Source organism: Prionailurus viverrinus, chromosome C2, assembly GCF_022837055.1.
Source record: "Prionailurus viverrinus isolate Anna chromosome C2, UM_Priviv_1.0, whole genome shotgun sequence".
NCBI lineage: Eukaryota > Metazoa > Chordata > Mammalia > Carnivora > Felidae > Prionailurus > Prionailurus viverrinus.
In genome coordinates this window covers 112,140,153-112,164,524 of record NC_062569.1, presented here as the reverse complement: position 1 = coordinate 112,164,524, position 24,372 = coordinate 112,140,153, and the positions used below count along the sequence as shown (strand labels likewise).

The 24,372-nt window shown below is 40.8% G+C and overlaps 1 protein-coding gene across 3 annotated transcripts in view; it reads left to right on the top strand.

The window, feature by feature from the left end:
• The window catches only part of COL8A1 (collagen type VIII alpha 1 chain), a 153,163-nt gene extending 141,565 nt beyond the window's left edge, over nucleotides 1–11,598 (top strand). For all 3 annotated transcript variants that reach the window (XM_047874537.1, XM_047874538.1, XM_047874540.1), the window contains 2 exons: nucleotides 3,607–3,937; nucleotides 6,941–11,598. In XM_047874537.1, coding sequence (XP_047730493.1) covers nucleotides 3,610–3,937; nucleotides 6,941–8,847 — 2,235 coding nt within the window. In that variant the 5' untranslated portion in view covers nucleotides 3,607–3,609 and the 3' untranslated portion in view covers nucleotides 8,848–11,598. The remainder of the gene's footprint in view (nucleotides 1–3,606; nucleotides 3,938–6,940) is intronic.
• Nucleotides 11,599–24,372: the final 12,774 nt, after the last annotated feature.

Genomic DNA, 24,372 nt, shown 5'->3' with positions numbered 1-24,372 from the left:
CTCTGTGGGAGAGGCCAAGATTATAATTTATTTTTTATAGTTGCTGTTTTATAGGTAAGGAAACTGAGACCTAGTGAAGATAAGGCACTTACCCAAAGTCATAGACATGGGGAATGGTATAGCTACAACTCAACTCGGTCTTCTACAGGGCATGAAACCCATCACTAAGTTGGTCTGACTGGCAAAGATCCACTGTCTGCACACATTATATACGTTGATGTTCACGTATACTCGTGCACACGTGCACACACACGAACACACACGTACCAGTTATCAAGTATAAATCTAAGAAACATCAACTAGAATTCACAACATTATTGTATCTTGCGTCCTCGGTGGGGGGGCGGTAAAAAAAGAGGGGGGGGGCAAGAAAATCCATTACCACCATTTTTTTCCCAGTAGAAATTCCAAGGCTCCTTCCTCCCACCAGGTGTTTGTATAGTGTTACACAAATCTGATGTTCTTTTGAGTGATTTTGGGAGAACCACCACACCACTTTGACCACCAAAACTATCCTCAGGGACAAGAGGGAAATCAGTAAGGGTAAGTCAAGCGGTAAATTCTAACCAGGGCCCCTACATAAATATTCAAGTTAAAACTGAACACAGATTATTTAAAAAAAGAGCCAGAGAAATGGCAGATGGCAGACCTAAGGAGGTGGTTTTCAGGAAAGGCCAAGACTACAAGAGGAAATAATTGTAGTAAAGTAGGATCCCACTGGGCCTTTGGTATTCAACTGGTCTTCTTCCAGGCATTTTGCTTCCTTCCAGTTTTCCAATGTTTCGTTAGATTGTCCTGGTTTAAAAATTATTAAGTATAATCCAACACATTCACTGAATTGATGGAAGGGTGAAGGGCCAAGTATGCTAGCTTATTATTAAAGACATCACCACAAGTTTAGGGTTTAGTAATTAAATTCATTCATCCCCAAAGATAGAATTCAGTCCCAGCTCATACATTACCAGGTATTACCATGTATTTCTGGTATAGATTAATACTTCCAGCTCTCTGGTGACTGCCTTAAACCCTGAATGTTAAGGACTCTAGAGAACAATTGAGTCTTATTTTTAACAAATAAAGAACTTGAAGAGATCTGTTCAGATACACAAAACTAAAATGAGAAATAAGGTCTTAAGCTCTGGTCTTCTGAGTGAACAAAGTAAGGAATGGTGGTTTGTATAGTACGTTGTAATTTGTGTCTTAAAGGAATATGTATTATATGTGCATATTCTTAGAATACCTCTGGAAACATATGAGGAAACTGGGAAAAGTTGTTGCTTCAAGGGGAAAGGATTAAAGATACTGGAGAACAGAAGAGGATGGGAAATTCACTTTTTTCTGCTGTCAATCCCTACTAAAAAAAAGTATAAGCTCTGTGGGGGCAGGGCCCATTGACCATATTATATTTATCTTTATAATCCCTAGCTGGGTCTAGCATTGTGTTTGATGAGTAGTCAATAAATTATCATTGAGTACTCACAACAGATGTTCTTTTCCCATCTAAGATAAAAATGGACCATAGGGGCACGTGGGTGGCTCAGTTAAGTGTCCCAACTCCTGATTTTGGCTCAGGTAATGATCTCACAGTGTGTTTGATCCCACATCAGGCTCTGAGCTGAGATTCTCTCTCCCTCTCTGCCACTCCCGTTCATGCGCGCTCTCTCTCTCTCAAAATAAACTTTTCAAAAAAATAAATAAAATGGACTACTGAGTATAAATCAATGCCAATTTTGTGGCTCTTTCCAAATGGTTTATAATAATCCTTCTTAGAAAGACAGAAAATAACAGCATTCTATCTTCTCCCATTTACCAGCACATGTACTATGTAGAATACACTTGAATCAAATAGTTCTTGAGACTATTCTGATTTATGAAATGGAGAAAGTTTTAAAAATAATTTTACTGACAGATGTTTTGGGGAAAATATGGTTAGTATATTTAGAAAAATTATAAAGCAGTGAATTTTGTGGTAGAGATTCCATTAAATATTTTCTTAGGTGCTTTTTATTAACCAATTCTCCTGTAGCCTGTTCACACTCTTGGCATCCCTCTTGAATAGGATGTCGCAAAGTCAACACATATTTTCTAAGTGGAAAACTGTGATCCAGAATTAAGGCAGAAGCAAAGAAAACAAACTCACAGGAGATTGGAAATTAAATTATTTAGAGATAGTTTATTCAAAGTTCTTCAGAATATTCTGACATTAAAAATTGTGAGAACCTTGCCACTTCTTTCTCCAGCATAATGAGGACACTCCACTTAGGATTCAGATTTTCAAGTCCTTTAATAACGTGTGGGGAGCACCTTATTATGTCCTGTCAGTACCAGGGAGAACAGACTTCAGTGTGTACCACAGTTGTCCTCTAGTGGGCTTTTGTGAGCACTGCAGTTCCCTGGGCTTCTGGGTCTTCAGCCCTGGGCATTTCCAGAGGTCTTTTTGAGTTGGTTTTTATAAACCTATAAGCCCCATTTGCATTTATTCTGTTAAATGTCAAATTGCAAAGGGTACTATTAAAGGGCTTGTACAGTTTACTCATGTGAGTAGTTACACAACCCTATTTTATGCAACTAATTTGCTTTGTAAACGCCTTTCCTTCATAATAGTACAAGATAAACTTCAATGGACTCCCGGTCCAAATGAGCAGATTCTAAACTAATGACTTTACGGTATTTAAATATTACAATGGCATTTTGGGACTGTCATATTGTACTTTCTTTCCAATTCAGAAGACTTCTGTGGTTTGCATTGTTGTTGTCTGCTTGCTCTTCAACTTTTACATTTATTTGTGACCACACCAAAGCAGCTAAAGGGCAGATGAAAAATCTCAGTCCCTGGCATAAAGCCTATCAATTACTTACCATTTCCACTTAGAATGGAATTTTGGCACATACTAACAAAGCCTGACTGGCCACCAAGTTTGCCTCCTTTTGGACAACCTACTCAATCCATTAGGATTAAGTTTAGTGCAAATGTGATACTCAAAAGAATAATGATTTAAAGAAGAGGATAAACCTTTAGCTCTTCCTTGTGTAAACAAATTCTAAATTTAAGGATTAATATGGGACCTTCTTGTTCAGCCAAGGCTGAGGTCTGTTCTATCTTGTTGCTCCACCATGCTCAGTGCACGGATTTCACTTCTGGTCCCAGATATCTGCTCTGCTTCCAGGCAAATGTATCCACATTTCAGCCAGCAGGAAGGAGGAAGAGGAACAGGGCCACTCTCTTTCAGGGTCCTTCTTGGAACTTGTACCCATTACAACCACATCCATTTGTCACATGGCCACACTTGGCTGAAATGTCTTTATTCTGGGCTGTTTCGTTCCAGCTAAAAATCAAGGGTTCCAATACCATGGAAGAAGGCAGAATTGATATTTCCCATAGCTTATAATCCCACCAATTGCCTTCATTTGACAGTTCCTACTCTTTTCTGTTTTTTGCTTGTTTTCTCCTGAAAAGGCATCATCTTCTTCCTTTTCATTTATCTTCCACTGGTGATGTTCTGCTGATAAAGACTGTTTCCTTCTTCTCCCCCTTCTTTCTCTAAATAGACGTGTCTATTGGCCTGTAAGGCTTTCACCATGTTGGTGCATTCCTTCCTTCCACAGGTGATGGCTGTGCCACCTGGCCCTCTGCAGCTGCTGGGAGTGCTGCTTACCATTTCCCTGGGCTCCATCAGGCTCATTCAGGCTGGTGCTTACTATGGGATCAAGCCGCTGCCACCACAAATTCCTCCTCAGATCCCACCACAAATTCCACAATACCAGCCTCTGGGCCAGCAAGTACCTCACATGCCTTTGGGCAAAGATGGCCTTACCATGGGCAAGGAGCTGCCCCACATGCAGTATGGCAAAGAATATCCACATCTACCCCAATATATGAAGGAAATTCAGCCAGTGCCAAGAATGGGCAAGGAAGCAGCACCTAAGAAAGGCAAAGGTAACATCACATTCCTGTGCTGTTATGAAATGGCAGCTTTCCAAAATCCTCAACTATGAGATCAGGGGAAAAGCTACATTTTATAAATTTTTATTCTTGAATGTATTACTGATATTCATTAAGTGTTCACTGTGTTCTAAACTCTATCCTCAAAAAGTTCAAGACCTAAAAATACAGACAAAATTAGTTTTCTGTTGTGCTTTAATAGCATTAAATGGCACAAAACATATTTAATAACAAATAATTTATTCTCTTACTCATTATCTGTTCAAACATTTGGCAACTATTTCATGAGCATCTATTTTTGTGTCAGACTCTGGGCCAGATGCTGGGGGGATTAAAGCAATGGGGGAAAAAAAGGTGATAAGTCAGTCTTCTGAATTGGGACACCAATGTTGTAAGGACCTACTGTGTTAAAAATATATATATTTGCTGGGGCGCCTGGGTGGCACAGTCGGTTAAGCGTCCGACTTCAGCCAGGTCACGATCTCGTGGTCCGTGAGTTCGAGCCCCGCGTCAGGCTCTGGACTGATGGCTCAGAGCCTGGAGCCTGTTTCCAATTCTGTGTCTCCCTCTCTCTCTGCCCCTCCCCCGTTCATGCTCTGTCTCTCTCTGTCCCAAAAATAAATAAACGTTGAAAAAAAAAATTAAAAATATATATATATATTTGAAAGCACTTTGTGATCTAGGAGCTGGATAAATGTCACTGTTTTTAAGAGTGCTTGAATTAAGCTACTACACCTGTTAATAAACTGACAAAAGGAGACTATAAAAGGTAAGGACTGCATGACAGATGAACATTTTTCCCATTGCTTTCCAGCCATATTCATTAGTTATTCAGCACCTACAACATGCTTAGCACTGTGAGAGACACTTTCTTAAAACTTCAGTTGTTTTATCTGGATTCTCAGGAAACCTAGCATTTATAGGAAAGGAACTGCATCGGCATAGCAATTCCCTTTGAGAAAGTGGAGGCCATTCCTACTGGTCCCTGCAAAAGCAGGAAGCTCTACTTCTGGGGTACGACTGGATTTGGTGCTAAGAGGCCTAGAGGCCAGAAATGAGAGACCTGAAAATAATATAATATTGTACGTCAACTATACCTCAATGAAAAAAAAAAAAAAACCTCTCTGAAACTACTTTTCTTCATCTGTAAAGTTAAGATTTGTTGAGAAAAATCAGTGGCATAAGGTAAGTAAAATGCTAAGTAAATACTAAAACAACATAGAAACTTCTGACTTGCTACAGTTGGTCATTCAAGAAACTCTAGATAAGAAGAGTATGTTCAGGCACTGTGCTAGACATCAAGGATTCCTGATGAGTAAGACATGACCCTGTCCCAGAAGTTCTTGATATAGTAGCTACACACTGCTTAGAAATAATATGTCTTAATAGCACTAGAATATCTACTTAGCGTAAAAGAAGCATTCCCAATTTTCTTCTCTTTAGGAGCTGATAGCCCACTTAAGGGATTATCAGGATTGTTTTCCTTCCTTTCTTGAGTGGCCTGCCTGGCTTGTGGCACTTCCTGTTCTTATTCTGATGGGTACCAGATTGCAATTGGGGAATTTGCTAAGAATATAAGTTCTATGGTTCTATTTTGTTCCCTGACAGTAGCTCAGTGAAAAATATAATGGTCAGGATTAAGATATGGCTATTTGTTAAAATAAAACTTTGAGGCCATAAATTTCATTTCTTTGTGTTTCATTTCAGTAGCATAGAAGATCCAGAGTTGTATTGCCGTGAAAGGCACAGCATAATCATCCCAACAAACATGTGCTTTGTATTTTGATAACAATCTGAGAAAGCATAACATCTTTCATTATCTATTATCTAATGTTGTAGTGTGGCTATATTATCCTTGCTGCAGAGAGGCAAGCAGAGACAGTGAAGGCTTAAATGGCCCAGTCCAGATCTCATTTCAAGTCCAAGAAGAGCTTCCTGCCCCTAATCCCAGCTCAATTCCTTCTCCACACTGCTTGTCAGCCTAAAGTACCTTACTTCTCCTGTTTGAAACCTAATTTGCAAATGAGGAATAATTTATTAAAGAATTCATATTTGAGGCTCAGGAAATCCTATAGCACATTAAAGGAATTAAGCAAATGTATTTGGCTCTAGAGACAGACGTGGAAGATGTTATTAAACCACATACAAGATAAAATGCTTCTATTCTTCCCTGAATCCACAAGATAATTACTTTCATTAAACACATCTACTGCTTTTCAGCACAAAAGGAAATATTATTTAGCCACAAAATATGTATTTAATATATAAGATACATTAAAATATTATTTAGCCAAAAATATTATTTAATAGGAAATATTATTTAGCATAAAATATATATTTAAATATATATTAAATACATATAAATATATACAATTATATATAAAAAGTATATAAATATAAATATATTAATATATATTTAATATATAAAATGTATTAAAAAATCAAGGACATGGAAAAATACATTAGGTAGAATAAATAATAAAAAAAATAAAAACGCCAACACTGTTCAACACATACACACACCTAGAATACATGAGATGAAAATACATATAAATGTCAAGTGATTATCTCTTGAGTAGTGGGCTTATAGGCAACTTTGATTTTTCTTCATCCTTCTTTGAATTTTCCAAAATCTTCATAGCAAACACACCATCTCAAAACTTTGGAGTTTTGTACTTGGAAAAATGTTTCCTCATTACTTTTTAGCTTTTTTATATAACCAATGCTGATAAAAGCAGCTACAGATATCAGTTCTCAACAGTATTTCAAACATGACAAAACAGTTATCAGCCTGATTGTCCTTTAAGTACGGATAACACAGTCCTGGAAGATGAGCACATTATTCCTAGTCTCTCCTTTCAGTAAGTAATAGGCTAAGGTGTCAAAATTAAATAATGATCATCATGACTTCCTTAAGTAAGGAATAATAAATATTAATTTTTCTTTCTCTTTTTTTTTCCCTCCTTGCCCCCACTCCCATTCCCTCTCCCCCAATAGAAATACCATTAGCAAGTTTACGAGGGGAGCAAGGTCCGCGTGGAGAGCCTGGCCCAAGAGGACCACCTGGGCCCCCTGGCTTACCAGGTCATGGGATACCTGGAACCAAAGGAAAGCCAGGGCCACAAGGATATCCAGGAATTGGAAAACCAGGTATGCCCGGAATGCCAGGAAAGCCAGGAGCCATGGGAATGCCCGGAGCGAAAGGTGAAATTGGACCCAAAGGGGAGATCGGGCCGATGGGGATTCCAGGACCACAAGGACCTCCAGGGCCCCATGGACTTCCTGGCATTGGAAAACCAGGTGGGCCAGGGTTACCAGGGCAACCAGGTGCAAAGGGTGAGCGAGGACCCAAAGGACCACCAGGACCTCCAGGCCTTCAGGGTCCTAAAGGAGAGAAGGGCTTCGGGATGCCAGGTCTGCCAGGCCTGAAGGGTCCTCCAGGGATGCATGGCCCTCCTGGCCCTGTTGGACTTCCAGGAGTCGGCAAACCAGGAGTTACAGGCTTCCCTGGGCCCCAGGGCCCCCTGGGAAAGCCAGGTCCTCCAGGCGAACCTGGTCCACAAGGCCCTATTGGAGTCCCAGGAGTTCAAGGGCCTCCTGGGATGCCTGGAGTTGGGAAACCAGGCCAGGATGGGATCCCTGGCCAGCCAGGATTTCCAGGCGGGAAAGGGGAACAAGGACTGCCAGGGCTGCCAGGACCCCCAGGCATTCCAGGGATTGGGAAACCTGGCTTCCCAGGACCCAAAGGTGACAGGGGCATAGGGGGTCTGCCTGGGGCTCTGGGACCAAGAGGGGAGAAAGGACCAGTAGGAGCCCCAGGAATGGGGGGTCCCCCAGGAGAGCCAGGCCTGCCTGGAATCCCAGGTCCTATGGGCCCTCCAGGTGCTATTGGTTTTCCCGGACCCAAAGGAGAAGGTGGGGTTGTAGGGCCACAGGGGCCACCAGGTCCCAAGGGTGAGCCAGGGCTTCAAGGCTTCCCAGGAAAGCCAGGTTTTCTTGGTGAAGTAGGGCCCCCTGGCATGAGGGGTTTGCCAGGTCCCATAGGGCCCAAGGGGGAAGCTGGGCTCAAAGGTTTACCGGGGCTCCCTGGTGCTCCTGGGCTGCTTGGACCAAAGGGAGAGCCAGGAATCCCAGGGGATCAGGGTTTACAGGGTCCTCCAGGCATCCCAGGGATTGCGGGCCCCAGTGGGCCCATTGGACCACCTGGAATGCCAGGCCCCAAAGGGGAACCGGGCATCCCAGGGCCCCCTGGGTTCCCTGGAGTAGGGAAGCCTGGAGTAGCAGGACTTCATGGCCCCCCAGGGAAGCCTGGTGCCCTTGGTCCTCAAGGGCAGCCGGGCCTTCCAGGGCCCCCAGGCCCTCCAGGACCCCCAGGTCCCCCAGCTGTGATGCCCCCTACACCACCACCCCATGGAGAGTATCTGCCAGACATGGGGCTGGGAATTGATGGAGTGAAACCCCCCCATGCCTATGGGGCTAAGAAAGGCAAGAATGGAGGGCCAGCCTACGAGATGCCTGCCTTTACAGCTGAGCTGACTGCACCCTTCCCACCTGTGGGGGCTCCGGTGAAGTTTGACAAACTGCTCTATAACGGCAGACAGAACTACAACCCACAGACGGGCATCTTCACCTGCGAGGTCCCTGGGGTCTACTACTTTGCATACCATGTTCACTGCAAGGGGGGCAACGTGTGGGTTGCTCTGTTCAAGAACAATGAGCCCATGATGTACACATATGATGAGTACAAAAAGGGCTTTCTGGACCAGGCATCTGGAAGTGCGGTGCTGCTGCTCAGGCCCGGAGACCGAGTGTTCCTCCAGATGCCCTCAGAACAGGCCGCAGGACTGTATGCTGGGCAGTACGTCCATTCCTCCTTTTCAGGATATTTATTGTATCCCATGTAAAAAAGAAAAGAAAGAGAGATTTAATAGAAGAAAAGAAAATGATGCACCAAAAAAATCCAAATGAAAAATGTAATTGCTTCAAAACATTTATATAGTTGGAAAGTTATATTTCAGTGAAAATTTGAACCATCGTGTACAAATAAAAACTAAGATGCATGTTTAATGCTCTGCACAGCAGCCTATAATTGAAAATGATGGGATAGATTTATGTATCAAGTACTGACACTTGTGTTGTACCCACTGGAATCATATTAGCTGTTGTATTGTTATATGCTTCCATAACCTGCTTATTCAGATCATTCAGAATATTTCAGTATGAAAGATCATAGCTAATGAAAGTCATTTGCTCATACTGTTTAAAGATTTATCAATATGGCTTAAAGAAATGTCATTGATAACAATTACATACCGTATTTACTTGCATAATTTCCTCTGTATTTGTGCAGATATTTTGCCATGGAATGTGGGTGAGGGATTCTGCTGTGTTACAGCCCCAGCGGGAGGGAATCAGGGGGGACCAGTAGGGTTTTAGTCCAAGGGATATTTCCCTCCTGTCAGAGGCTGTATCTTTTCTCAGTATGAGTCCTACTCAGAATTGTCTATCTTGTCTCTCTAAAAGAACAAGTGAACCAATCGACCACCATGTAATTTACTCAGTGCCTCCTCTGTGCCTTGCACTGGATGAGACGTTTGAGGGACATGAGACAGTGCCATGAAAGAAGCTAAACAACCAGCTGGGAGACAGGGGCAGTAGTTAATTCACTTCTTTCTCAAGGGTTCTTTTTGTTTTATTTTCTGTAATTTTTTTTTCTTTTTTCTTCCCTCCATGTAATTTCCACTATGATCCAACCAACATAAGCACGTGGAAGTCATAAGAAAAAAATAATAACTTTCCAGTTTCGTGGAATGTTCATTATCATCAGTTTTCAATTGCTTACATGCCTATAAAAATCCCCCTTCCTTGCCTACCCATACAAATGACTACAATGAGGTTTCACCCATGAAGGAGCTTTAAGTGTTTCTCAGTAGCTGTTGAATTTTGAAGAAATTTCCCAGTGTTGTATATATGCAAATTGGTATGTCTGAGGTTCCAAAACCAATTTCCAAAACCCAAGTCATTTTTTACTTGGGGAGGAAAAGAAGTTTCAGAATTCCATAGGAAAATAATTTTTTTGCAAAATTATTTCTCAAGTTTTAAACTAAAAAAAATGGATGTAGTATTTTCTAGTGTAGATACTAGGAGGAAAAGGAAAGTTGTAGGAAAAGAACTGTTTCTTTAGAAGCAACCTGTGGAACAGCTATCTGAAATGTCAAATGGCAAATAAGAGCCCATGCTTCTTTTTCACCTCATACTCAGCACAAGTCAAGGGTCAATGCAAGTTTAAAGAGAAAAATAAGTGTCTTTCCAGGTTTTCACTTAGGTACATATTAACTGCTTCGGGCATTCAAATCTGGTCTCAAAACGCAGACAAAATATTTCAGTCAGCTATGAGTCTGCCGCTGACACTATAAGGAATTGGGGATATAATGTGGGGTTATAGTGGTGGACTCTTGTATCTCTTCCTCAAAATTAAAAGTGAGAAGTTGAGGGGAAAGGTACAGATGGAAAAATACACAAATAAATACGGTATAAACACACATGGAAATGTGTCTATGTCAAATCTGAATCATTTTAACCATCAAGAAAATCCTCCCCAACCTAATAGGTGTCTTTTCCCTTATATGGTAAACGAGCACCATTTCTTCTCAATTTCTTAAAAAGAGAAATGAGTTCATTACCAGAGGGTTTCTTATTCACTGCTAATTCTATGACAAACTTTTCCCATCAAAAGATATCCAACCCAACTTTCATTTTCAAAGCAGACAGCGTTTCTATGGCCAAATACCCTTCAGGTTGGTCTTGAGGATGCTGGTTTTGGACTGATGACTATGGAGGCAATAAGGACCCACTGGGCTCCTTCAGCTAAACAGATGCATTGAAATGGCTTGGAAGCAAGTCACATCAGCTGATCTGTAAATCCGTATTTATCTGTACATGTATGGGCTTTTTCTTTCCACCAAGTAAGAAAGTACCTCTTTAGGTAAAACCAAATTTCACATTTTAAAATACCTTCCAACTTATTTATTGGTTGTTACTCAATTGCATATATATATATTATATATACATATATATATAATATATATATATATATGAAATGTGTGTGAGTGTGTATATCATCAGGCATATGCTTCTAACTTTTAGATAGGAGAGGAGCAAAATTTATGCCAAATACTGTGTATTCTACAATGGTGCTAATCTCAGAACTAAATGAATTACTCCATTTAATTTAAAAAAGAGTTTTAAATAATTATCTGTGTGTTTGTGTTTCCCTTTTAAGTGTTGCACATCCTGTTAACACATTAGTGTAAAAGCAGATGAAACAAACAACCACATGTTCGAAAATCTAGGGATAGAGCTATAGTCCCTATTTAATTCAAATTCAACCAGAACTTTTCCATGTGAAATGAACAAAATTAGCATTGTTATTTAAACACAGAGTTTTAATGCAGTATGACATCCCACAGAGGAAAAGAATGTCTGTAGTGGGTGACTGTTCTCAAATATTTTGCAGAACACCATGAAAGGTGAATAGACTGGTAACTTTTTTGAGTTTCCATGATAGATTTGAGACTTGTCAATAGCAAATCAATTTTGTATTTAAATTTTTGTACTGATTTGAAAAAAAGACTTATTAAATATCTTTAAAAGTATGTTTCTTATCTTGTTCATATCACTCAGCTGACACTGAACCTCATAATTTTTTTTATCTCCCTATGTACTAATGAGCTGCTGAAACAGAGACCTAAATCATAGCTTAAACAAGACAATTATTTCTCTTTGACACAACAGGTCTGAGCATCAGCAGTCCAGTGCTCATGTGGTAGCTCCAGTCAGGGCCCCAGATTCTTTCTATCTTTCTGCTTTTCCACCCTAAAGTTGTTGCCCTCATCCCCAAGGTCCAGGACAGGTAACCATCACAGCCACATTCCAGGCAGTGGAAAGGTGAAAACATCAGAATGGGAGAGCATGCTCCCTAATTGCTTACATTACTCCCTCCCACATCCTATTGCTCTGAATTTAGTCACATTGCCCAAAGCTGCCAAGAGAGTGTGGGAAATTGAATATTTATTCAGGGTAACCACATGCCCAGCTGAAAATCAGGGATTCTCTTAACATGGAAGAAGGGAGAACAGATATTAGGGGACAATGAATGAGCTGCTGCATCTATCACCTCCATCATAAAAGGAAAAAAAAACTGCCACAAACCTCTCTTCCCCCGCAAGAAACCAATCCTCAAATACTCTATTCTATTTTAGCCGGCCACACTAGAGCCAAATATTTTGAGGGGAGATAGTGGTGAGTAGAGCTACAGAGCAGAAGCAGACCTGTTTCAAGAATCTAAGCATCTTAAGTATCACTGATGAAAGAATTCTGCTGTGATGATTTATCAAGCTCAGAATGATTGTAACTTACATCTATGATATTATGAAGAGATCATTTAAACCATTCCATAAACAAGTGTGTATCACCCGTCTATGGGCTGATTAACTCACTTGCTTAAACCATAAGTCTGGAAGCTCAAGACCACAGTTTCCATTCCCAGTCAGCCCAATTAGTTCTATTTCATTCCACAGCTCTTCCATAACATGAACCAATCATCTTGTATGCACACACTGTTGGTCACAAAGGTAAACAGAAGGGCGGATACAGGTGACACAGGCAGGGAGGAATAAATAGTTGGAATTCAGAATGCCGGACAAACAAGGCGAATCCATCATCACAATGGGTCTGTAGCATCCCCTTGCCTTAAAACAAAACACAAAGCAGGCCTACTCTGCACTCGATACTACTAGTACTATGAGGCAATGTGAAGGATACAAAAGCAGCAGAAAACATGACCCTTCCCCTTAAAAAAAAAATCATCTTCTGTTTGGAGGAAATTAAGATGTTTGTTAAGGAAAAGATTAGTTTCCAGGTGATATACAAACAAATACAAACAGATGTGGTGTGGTGCTGAGAGGATGCACACTAGTTAGATTCAGGAAGAGAAAGACCATTCCATGCTGCTGCCTTTCTAGAAATGCTCTGACATGTCTCCTGCATAATTCCTCCTCACCCCTCAAAACACAGCTCAAGGATCACCTCCTCTTCTGTACTGCTCAAAGTCAGTCATCTTCTCCCCTGTGACCACCCTGCCTTGTATAGACTTCTGTCCCTTCACTTTCCCTACCTTGTAACTGACCTGTTACTGTCTCCCATATTTGACAGAGAGTAGCTTCTTGAAAGCAGGCACTATTTCATCTTTCATCCATAGCCCAACACAGAGTGCTGGTCCAGTACCAGGTCAGAAGGAAGAATGAAGAATGAATCTCTCAAGGCTGCTGTGGGAGGCAGTGATAAAGTCGGTATGAGTTGCTCTAGGATTCCAAGATTCTACAGAAGGTTATATATTCCAAGATTATTTAGAAGTTTAATGTGGGATGAAACCTAATAACAGACAGTGTTTTGGAGATGATTTTTAAAGAAATCACTTTTAATGTGATGGACTTTGAATCGCATAGGGACATCCCAAGAGGAAAAGGTTCTATTCCTCTAATAGAGAGGAGGAAACTGGTATTTTTGTGAGTGAGCGAGTGACTCTGTGTGTGTGTGTGTGTGTGTGTGTGTGTGTGTGTGTTTTGGGGCAGGTGGTGAACAGGGCAATTTGGGATAATGGGAATAGCCTCACTAGATTGGAGGATCTACCCAAGCACTAGTAAAGGAAACTAATAACCAAAGAAGGGTCAAATGATATCGGGCTTTACATATAGGAAAGAGGCATTTATAATTTATCAAATATGCAGTAAGAATACATTGTAGGTCCTTAAGTGGGAAAATGGTATGAAAATAAGTATTTTAGAAAAGTTACCTTGATGATTCTATGAAGAAGGTGAATTACAAGTAGTAAAACTAATGAGGAAATCAGAACCGCTTCAATCCAGAAATGGGATGGTAGGATGGTGGTGAATAGTCCCAAACAAGTCTCATGAGTAAAGGTCACATGTCAGGTCAGGTGTCAGGATTTAAGGAATACAAAACAATGGAGCTAGTTCAAGGGTGAGGAAATAAAACAAAGAAGAATTGAAAATTGAAGAAACAGTTGAAAGACTAAGGTGAACTTGAGGACAATCCTAGGATGGCCTTATGAAGGAAAAGGAAGCTTGTCCCAAAGGTGGTTTCTTCTCATTGATAGACCTGGAAGACAGGGATGGTGCCCTATCATAGACAGACACAGGTTGTCCACTAGCAAAGCCCACTCCAGGCAGGGAAATGAGAAGACAACTCAGTTTATTTACAGGCTTGTGGGATTTCCCTGATAGTGGGATGAAAATGCATTTAGTAGGAAGATGAAAGGTAGATCCACGAGCCTGGAGAGAGACCTATGGTCTATTGTAATAAGGGAGAAAAAGGCCAACTTGAAATTAGTAGCACCGTTTGCAGATAAAAAAAAAAAAACATTAAATTGCTTTAAAATATCTTTCTTTACTTACTGCAGGAATTTATTTAACAAATCCTTCATAATAGAGACAGCAAAGATAGATATCATCCCAATCCATATGTAATTACAATGAATTACATAAGTGCACAGGGCCAAAAAAGAATGCAAATCAATCATATTTTACTATATTTCAGAAAAGTTTTCTTCTTAATGGTTTGTGACTCTAAAAATACAAATGTTCATGTCATTCCCTATCATGAAGAAGAAAAATATCTATGGAGTAAGATTTAGGGTTATCCTTCTTTTAGCAAAGAGTTACATAAAATTTCTGATGGTTTCTTTCACTTTCAAAACCAGTATTTATATCAGGGTAAATTTTATCTTCAAACAAGTTATTTTTTATGATATCAAATAGCTCTTAATGATTTTTATTATCAAAAAAAATTTTTTTTGCTAATTCCTGGAGATAAATGTAATGGAATTTAAATCAAAAGTGGGGTATATCATTCCATTTTAACAAGGTATTCAGAAGTTTCTCATGTGTGTTACTGAAACACAGGACCATCTAATCAAATCTTCCATTGAGGCGTCCAGAACCTTTCCAGAGATTTTTTTTTTCTTTGCTATCTTACTGCAAGTAAAAATAGATTTTTATTAGAATCAAAAGCAGTTCTAAATTAAAGTTTATGAAGTCTGAGGAGGCTTACATTTCACATGCCTTGAAAGACCTAAAAGTTAATTTTATAATGAGTATGGCCAAGTCACTTTTCATCTAACAAACGGGCAGCATGTGCACATCTGCACTTTATTCATGGGATGAGAGATACAAGAGGGAAAGCTGATGGAATGCTTACTCTACCAGTCTCCAGTTGTCTACTAGTAATAATAGTTGCCTTTTGACATCAAAGATGAATCTGTCCTTGTCATTTGCTTTACCAAACCAGAGTCATCAATATAGAACATGTTAGGAAAGGTCTCTGGGGTCAGACTCGGAGAACAAATCTCAACTCTTCTATTTACTGGATGGTCATCTTGAGTCAATTATTTAACCTCTCTAAACTTTAGCTTTTGCACCTGTAAAATAGTAAGTAATAATAATAACTATCTTATACAATAGTTGGAAGAACGGATGAAGTAGTAGGGTATGGTACAGAGAGGTAACAATTGTTATCATTGACTGAGTGCCAAACCATGTACCAAAAACCACTTTGTTTTTATGTATTAACTTAGTTACTCCTCATAGCTAAAGAAATTGTGCCATAGTAACTTGTCTAAGAGTTAATAAATGACAATGCCAGGATTTTAACCCAAGCATCTGGCTTCATAGTCCACATTCTGAGCTATTACACCATATTGCCTCAAGGCAGAAGATAAAACTTCTCAGCTATCTAAGTAACTACCATTGAAGGTTCAGAATAGTAGCTTGCCTCAGAAGAGAAAGAGAGATAACCAAGTTCTGAAGTTATTTCTTAGTTATTGGCATTACCAGAGACAGTAGAAATAGCCAACTACCAGAGGACTATATTGACAGATTCTGGTGAATCTTAGGAGATAAGAGTGCAGATACGCATGGCTTTATTTATTTATTTTTAATGTTTATTTATATATTTTGAGAGAGAGAGAGTGAGAGAGAGCACACATGCGAGCAGGGGAGCAGCGGAGAGAGAGAAGAGAAAATCCCAAGCAGGCTCCACGTTGTCAACACAGAACTGGGCTTGGGGCTCCATCTCATGATTGTGAGATCATGACCTGAGCTGAAATCAAGAGTCAGATGCTTAGCCAACTGAGCCACCCAGGCGCCCCTATATGTAGCTTTAAAAATTAAACCGCTGATGGGAATGTAAAATTAGGCAACCACTATGAAAAACAGTATGGTGGATCCTCAAAAAATAAGTAAAACCACCATATAATTGAGCATTTCCACTTCTGGATATATACCTGAAAGAATTAAAAGGATTCAACAGATATTTGTCCATTCATGTTCATAGCAACATTATTCATAATACCTAAAAGGTGGAAGTTATCCAAATGTCCATTAATGGATGAATGGATAAACACAATGTGGCATACATGTGCAATGGAATACTATTCAGCATTATAAAAGAAAAAAGGAGGGGCGCCTGGGTGGCTCAGTCAGCTAAACATCTGACTCTTGCTTTAGGCTAGGTCATGACTTCATGGTTCATCAGTTCGAGCCCTGTGCAGGGCTTTGTGCTGACAGTGCAGAGCCTGCTTGGGATTCTCTTTCTGCCATCCCCCACCCAGCCATGCTCTCTCTCTCTCTCTCTCTCTCTCTCTCTCTCTCTCAAAATTAATAAACGTAAAAAAAAAAAAAGAAAATAGGAACTGTGACATCTGCCACAACATGGATGAAACTAGAGGTCATTATGCTAAGAGAAATAAGCCAATCACAAAAGGACAAATACTGTATGATTCCACTTATATAAGGTACCTAGTCATATTTATAGACATAAAATAGAAGGATGGTTTCCAGGAGCTGGAGGAAGGTGGGAATGGGGAGTTATTGCTTAATTGATATAGAGATTCAATTTTGCAAGACAGAGTTCTGGTCATCAGTGGTGGTCATGGTTGCCTAACAATGTGTATGTATTTAATGCCACTAAACTGTACACTTTAAAAATGGTTAAGATGGTAAACATTATGTTATGTACACTTTACCACAATTTTAAAAATTAAAAAAAAAAAAAACTAGAAGGAAAACTACCTGTTAATAGGAATAGTCCATGATGTAGAAGATAACTGGAAATGACTCCAGCAGCTTCCCTTACCACTCAGTTCACCACAGTGTTCACCAAATGGGTAAGGAATCTAAGCAGCACCACTGTGGTGGTCCAGAAGCTACAAGTCCCACCCTCTGCCATGGCAGGTCTGCAGACTGCTATGGGGACTGCCACTCACTGCACCTTCTCTACTTCAATGAATGTTACCTTCCCAGGACCTTCAGACCTGACTGCCAGACAGTCCACCTTCACCCGGTGGCCCCAAAATGCAAACTAGAATTGAGTTTCCTTTCTTCTTCAAGCATAAACATGAGATCTGCATGCCAATTTTATGATTCCAAAGGTGAAATTAAAGGTAGGGTTTTTCATCCTATAATAAGGGGATCTTTATAGAGACTATATATACTCAAGATATGAGAGAAACAAAAGTAAGATTTGCTTCAGCCACCTGACTTCACCAGAAGGGAAAACTCACTGTCACCATAGGCAGATATCTCGCCTCAGTTAGAAAGGAAGTGAGCATGGTTGAGCAATTTACAGGTCACCGAGGAACAAGAGCTCCCTCTCATGGCTGAAAGAGGAAACGCAGCTCCACTCGCAGATACTTTTCTACCATGAATTCAGTGGGTCAGGAATTTGTAGACAACATAGTGGGGATGGTTTCTCTCTGCTCTGTGATGTCTAGGACTACAGCAGAGGGTGAATCAACAACCAGGGCCTAAAATCACCAAGAGGTACCTTCATTTACAGGTCTGGCTATTGATACTGGTTGTCAGCAGAGACCTCAGCTGCACTATAGACAGGAACCTCCATATGTTATTTTCATGTTGCTTATCTGTGTGGGCTACTTTGGGCTTTCTCAAAGCATGACATCTGGGTTCCAAGTGAACCAAGGTAGGAGCCACGGTAGGAGTGTCACATTGTAAGGAAAGGTCACATTGTAAGGAAAGTACACAGGATGGGAAATATTAGTGGCTATCTCTAGAAAATACAATGTGCCATGTCTACCTGGTTGTCCAGTGTCTTCACTGTGGTAGATATGCTTTGGTGGACTTAGATTGGGACACAAAGACCCACACATTTTTGCCCACTCCCTTAGGTCCCTCCACCTGCCTCTTCCCAGCTCTCTCTGCTGCTGAACTTCAAATATTGTATATCAGGCCCTTGACCCACTCAACCACACCAATCACTATTGCTCAAGACTGTTCATCCTTGGCGCCCAGGTGGCTCAGTCAGTTGAGCATCCAACTCTTGATCTCAGCTCAGGTCATGATTCCAGGGTCATGGGATCAAACCCTGCATTAGGCTCTGCGCTGAGCATGGAGCCTGCTTAAGATTTTCTCTCTCTCTCTCTCTCTCTCTCTCTCTCTCTCTCTCTCTCCCTCTATCCCCTCCCCATCTCATGCTCTCTCTCTCTAAAAATATAAAAAAAAAAAATAAAGACTGTTTATCCTGATCTCAGACACCTTCTCTTTCTATTCAAAGGAAATGATTAAATGTACATCTTGAAGCTCTGTCCATTGTCCTTACCACTGTTCTTTATGGCCCCTCCCCAAGGAGGATGGTAGTACAGTAGCAGTGCATTTTCAGTTCTACCAACATGCCAAGCTTGAACCAGTCTTGAATATTTTCCTCTAACATCAGCTGGTCATAGGGAAAACCCCATGAGGCCATAGGTGTAAGCTGAGGAATACAACTGACATGGAGACCTGGGCCATTTGTTCATGTATTTATTGATGACTTCTGGCCTGCTTAAATGTGATCTCATGTAAACCATTTCTATTGTTCAGTGAATTACTGATGTGTGCACCTGACTTTATCAAACCCAGGTCCTGAAGGGCAGCTCTGTTCATAAAATTATTTATGTTCCATTGTCAAATGTTCAGTTTCTACTAGAGCTTCGTATCATGCCAATAGTTGCTTTTTGAATGGTCGCGCTATAGAAGGCATGGCCTACTCTAGAACCTTAGGAGTCTGTGCTGTGATTCTCCTTTTAGGTCTAGCCAGATTCTACACAGCATCATTATCTTTCACCTAGCACCTTGGGATCAGCCACATCATTAGGAACTGAGTGGAAAAGCAGTTTGTATCACAGCTTGGAACTGCTGCTGGGCCCTCTCTTCTCAAAACTAGTAGCCTTCAGGGGTGCCTGGGTGGCTCAGTCAGTTAAGCAACCGACTTCGGCTCAGGTCATGATCAGGTCACGATCTCACGTTTGGTGAGTTCAAGCCCCGTGTTGGGCTCTGTGCTGACAGCTTGGAGCTTTGGAGCCTGCTTCAGATTTTGTGTCTCCCTCTCTCTCTACCCTTCCCCCACTCACACTCTGTCTCTCTCTCAAGAATAAATAAACATTAAAAAAAATGTTTAAAAAAACTGGTAGTCTTTTGAGTCAGTTGACTTAACTGGCATCCAATAAATGCCTTTTGAGGTCACTTGATAAATGGGTTAGAGCAGTGTTTATAAGTGGCTACCTATAAAATCCAGAAGTGCATCAAATACCATTTCTATTCTTAGTGGTAGGAGATGAAAGATGCAAGAACTTTTCCTTTATCTTGAAGGAGATATCCAGGCATGGATCCAGATATCCAGATATCCATATATCATCCCTCAGGTACCCACACTTCTAAAAATGTGATTGATCAATGTTGCAGGCTCTTAAACATCTGTAACTTATCTCAGCCTTGGGCATACATGTATTTTACTAGGGCACTTAGAATACTTGCCATTTCCTGCTCCCTAGATCCAACTAATATGATATCATCAATACAATGGATCAATGTGATACTCTGAGGAAAAATAAAGTCCTTTTGAATTATATTATGACAAAGAGCAAGAGAGCTGACCAACCTTGGGAGTGTATATAGGAAAGCATTCACAGTTTTGAGTAAATATGAACTCAATCTTCCCAAGTGAATGCAAATTGCTTTTGATTTTCTTTCCTGCTGAGGATTTTTTTTTAAATTTTTTAACATTTATTTATTTTTGAGAGAGAGAGAAAGAGAGAGAGAGAGAGCAAGCATGAGTGGGGGAGGGGCAGAGAGTGAGGGAGACACAGAATCAAAGCAGGCTCCAGGCTCTGAGCTAAATCACATAGCAAGTGCTAGAGGCTATGTTGATAGATTCAATCAAAGATAACAACACCTGGTATCGACTCTATGATTACATATACTGTTTAATTTTGATAGCCCATCATTTCTCATGGTCCATCTGGCTTAGGATCACCAACCCCCTGCAGCCTTTAAGTCTTTTAGGCGGACATTAATCTCTGCATTTCCACTGGTGTGAGATAGGGTTTCCAATTTACTATCTTTGCTCAGGAGTCGGGTGGAGGGAGGCAGTTTCAGGGACTTCCACTTGGTTTTTCCTACTCTAATGGTTCTTAATTCATAGATCTGAGAATCAGTGTGATGGTTCTACCAGTTGCTAAATATATCCATTTCACTTACGCACTCAGCAACTGGAGAGATGACCATAAGTTAATTGGAGTCACCATGGCACAGATTTGGGCCAGGATTTTATCACTTTGCAACTATATGCCTACTCTAATGGGAGGTTATAGGATTTCCTGCATCAGTGCAGTTCACCCTGTATTCAACAGCCCTTTAAAGAGCTGGGTATTGGGGCGCCTGGGTGGCTCAGTCGGTTAAGCATCCGACTTTGGCTCAGGTCATGATCTCGCGGTCCGTGAGTTCGAGCCCCATGTCAGGCTCTGTGCTGACAGCTCAGAGCCTGGAGCCTGTTTCAGATTCTGTGTCTCCCTCTCTCTCTGACCCTCCCCCGTTCATGCTGTCTCTCCCTGTCTCAAAAATAAATAAACGTTAAAAAAAATTTATAAAAAAAAATAAAGAGCTGGGTATTTTCCATTTTTTCAATGTACCATTACTCTGAAGAAAGGCCACAGGTTACCTTGGAAAACGTATGAGTACGCAGTGCATACACTGGTGGCATTGCAGAGAACTTCTTCAGAAGGACTCATATTTCCTTTAATCAATGGGCTCTGGATTTGAGAACTGGCTCATATCTGGAAACAGGTCCAGAGACCGTGTTTTTCCATTTTGGCAGTTGACATCTGCCTTGTGCTCACCAGTTCTTTTTTTTTTTTTTTTTTCCCAACGTTTATGTATTTTTGGGACAGAGAGAGACAGAGCATGAACGGGGAGGGGCAGAGAGAGAGGGAGACACAGAATCGGAAACAGGCTCCAGGCTCTGAGCCATCAGCCCAGAGCCTGACGCGGGGCTCGAACTCACGGACCCCGAGATCGTGACCTGGCTGAAGTCGGACGCTTAACCGACTGCGCCACCCAGGCGCCCCTACACCAGTTCTTAATTGTGTTGTTTCTGTTGTTGTTACATAGGTCAATCAAGACCCTCATTAACTTCTGATCTATCTTGCCCTTAGGAATATCCATGGTCTATAGAATATCATAGATCCCCTACATTTTAAGGATCCCTGACTGATAATTACATTTGCTTTTGATGGTTAAGTGCTGCCAACTACCTTTCCTGTTCTGAAACTCTATCACTCACTCACTGACATTATGGCATCTCCTACTGTCATCTCTGGCCTGCACAGGACAGTTACCATTGAGCCCGTCAACTATGTCAATACCTACTCACTACTGCAATCTTACTGCTTTAATGAAAGGATGTCCTCTAGGCTCTCTCAGGGAACAGTCAGCTGGTAGGTTCTCTGGTCATACAAAATAAAACCATTCTAAGAAGCCCACTACTCTGAGCCTCCTGACCCTATCCTTAATAATCTGCCAAAGTAATTCTGACATCTCCTTTACTATAGATTACCAGCGTGTCTAAGCTTCACGCTGCCATTCTTAAAGGGTGTTAGGACTTACTGAGACATTAAATCATTAGTCACTGCAGAGTGTCCCTATATCAATAACCTCTCTTCTACCCAGCTTTACACACTGCTAGTCTAGTACTCTCAAGATCCATTAGCTTATGAAATTCTTGGTTCCTATTGACACATATATTAATCTGTAGCTTTTCTTGTGAATAAATAGAGACTACACTTTTTACTGTCTGTGCTAAAATCTAATTGTAGTTATTGGTGAAGAAGCAATGAGGGGAGGTGAGGGTTCAAACATGATCTTGTGAGGCAACTAAGATGAGACCTTAAATGATCTCTAGGTAATGGAAGGCCACTTTCTTCCAGCAAGGGGAAAAAGACCCTTCTCTGAATTCCCAGAAGGCTCAGAAATTCAGAGGCTCAGAGATCTCAAGCACATCTGCCCAAATGTCCCCATCTTAATCTCAGAGTCTCTCTCCTTCCTTTTTTGGGACTTGACATTAGCACAGGAAACATGTCAACCTGAGCATTCAATCTCTTTATAATTCTGCCACCTTTGAATCAAATTTTTGGCTGAATGGTAAGTACAGTATGGCCTCTAATAACAGGAAGAAGAATTTCTGGCTTTCTTAACATGTTCAGAGTTGATAAGAACCTATCATTCTCTTTCCCCAAAGCTGTTAGAGCAGTTAACAACACCCAGCCAACTCCACAATCTTTATAATTACAATTGCCCCATACCTTTTAAGTGCTGAAGTTATTACACACGACACAAGTTTTCCCTTCAATCTGTACCTCATCCTAATCTGCCATAGGTAAAGTGACTGTGTCTTAGTAGATGTGATGCTACAGTACACCAGAGGTTTTTACCACTCTTTTTCACCACTACCAATCACATCTTTGCTGCCATCTAATCAGTGTAGTAAACAGATACCAAAATTTTGTCTTGAGGGTCTGCTTTCTAGGGTATTTCTAATTCTAACTATCTTAGTTTAGGTTGTTTCCAAAGCAGACCCTCTGACAGACTTGGGTGCAGCTAGATTATGTGGGAGATGATCTCAGGAAGCACAAGTAAGAGAGTTGGGAAAAGAGACAGGAAATACAGAAAAGGTGATAAAGTGTCCATCTTGGGACACTTTAAGAAGCTGTGTAAAGTGCATCTCAGAATTGTCCCACCGAAGGACAGAGAACCTGGAGCAATTATCTACTAGTGCCTGTTTCCCTTTAGTTGCCCTTGGGAGCCTTAACTTCTTTAAATCTGGGGCTCAGCAAGCTCCCATGGTGCCAGAGAAGCAGACAGTAGGGATGCTCAGGGGGAGAAGCTGTCAGCATGATGGAAATGGTCTACCATAATTGCAAGGAAGCTTAGACATGGGCCAAGGAAAAATGGAGCAGGGTATTCACAGTATTGCTTCAAAATAATAGTGAATAATGAAAAAAGAGTGTGGTTTGAATAAAAGGACAATGTCTCTGCCCCCCATTCCTGGTACTAACTTCTAAAACCCTAGGAATTTCCTAAGTGATAAGGGCATGAGGAGCATCTTTTGTTCTAAGATTTGGTTTTTGACCTGGGCTCCTGACACACAGAACTTCTAAATTCCTTAGAATTTCCTGCATGATAGGAGAGTCTTTTTTTCTAATAAAATGTCACTTGATGGGCTCCTGGAGTGGGGCTGGTTACCAGAAAGATCAAGTCATAATTCGAAGCTTGTAACTTTCAGCCCCACTCCCCACTCTTCCAGGAAGGGGAAAGGAGCTGGAAATTAAGTTAATGAGTCATGCCTATGTAATAAAGTCTCTGTAAATATCCCAAAAGTATGGCATTCAGAGAGATTCCGGGTTGGCGAACACATTCACACATGTGGAGGGTGGCATATCCCAACTCCTGCACTTGAGACCATTCTGGACCTTATGCATATTTTCATCTTCCTGTTTATCTGTATCCTTTATAGAATAAACTGATAACCATGAGTATTTCTCAGTTCTGTGAGCTGTTCTAGCAAATGATCAAACCCAACAAGGAGGTCATGGGAACCTCTGATTATAGCCAGTATGTCGGAAGCACAGATGACAACCTGACAATACGAGGTGGAAGGTGGGCTGTCTTACAAGACTGAGCTCTTAATCTCTGGGGTCTGTGCTAACTCTGGTTAGTATCAGAACTGAATTGCATTATAGGATACCTCACTGGTGTGGTGTCAGAGAATTGTTTGATATGTGGAAAACCCACACACCTTGTATCAGATGCCCAGTGAGTATGATATTAGTGTAAGAGTAAAGGAAAAATACAAGAGTGTTTTTCCTGGAATATATACAATCTATTCTGAATCTACTGGGTTTAGCACTGCATATTGTTATAACTGAAGAGACAGTTAGTGAACTAGCAATTTTACCCGGAAGGTAAAAACAAAGAGATAACAGTATGGAAAATATCAAAAGGCTAATGAACACACTGTGGCAT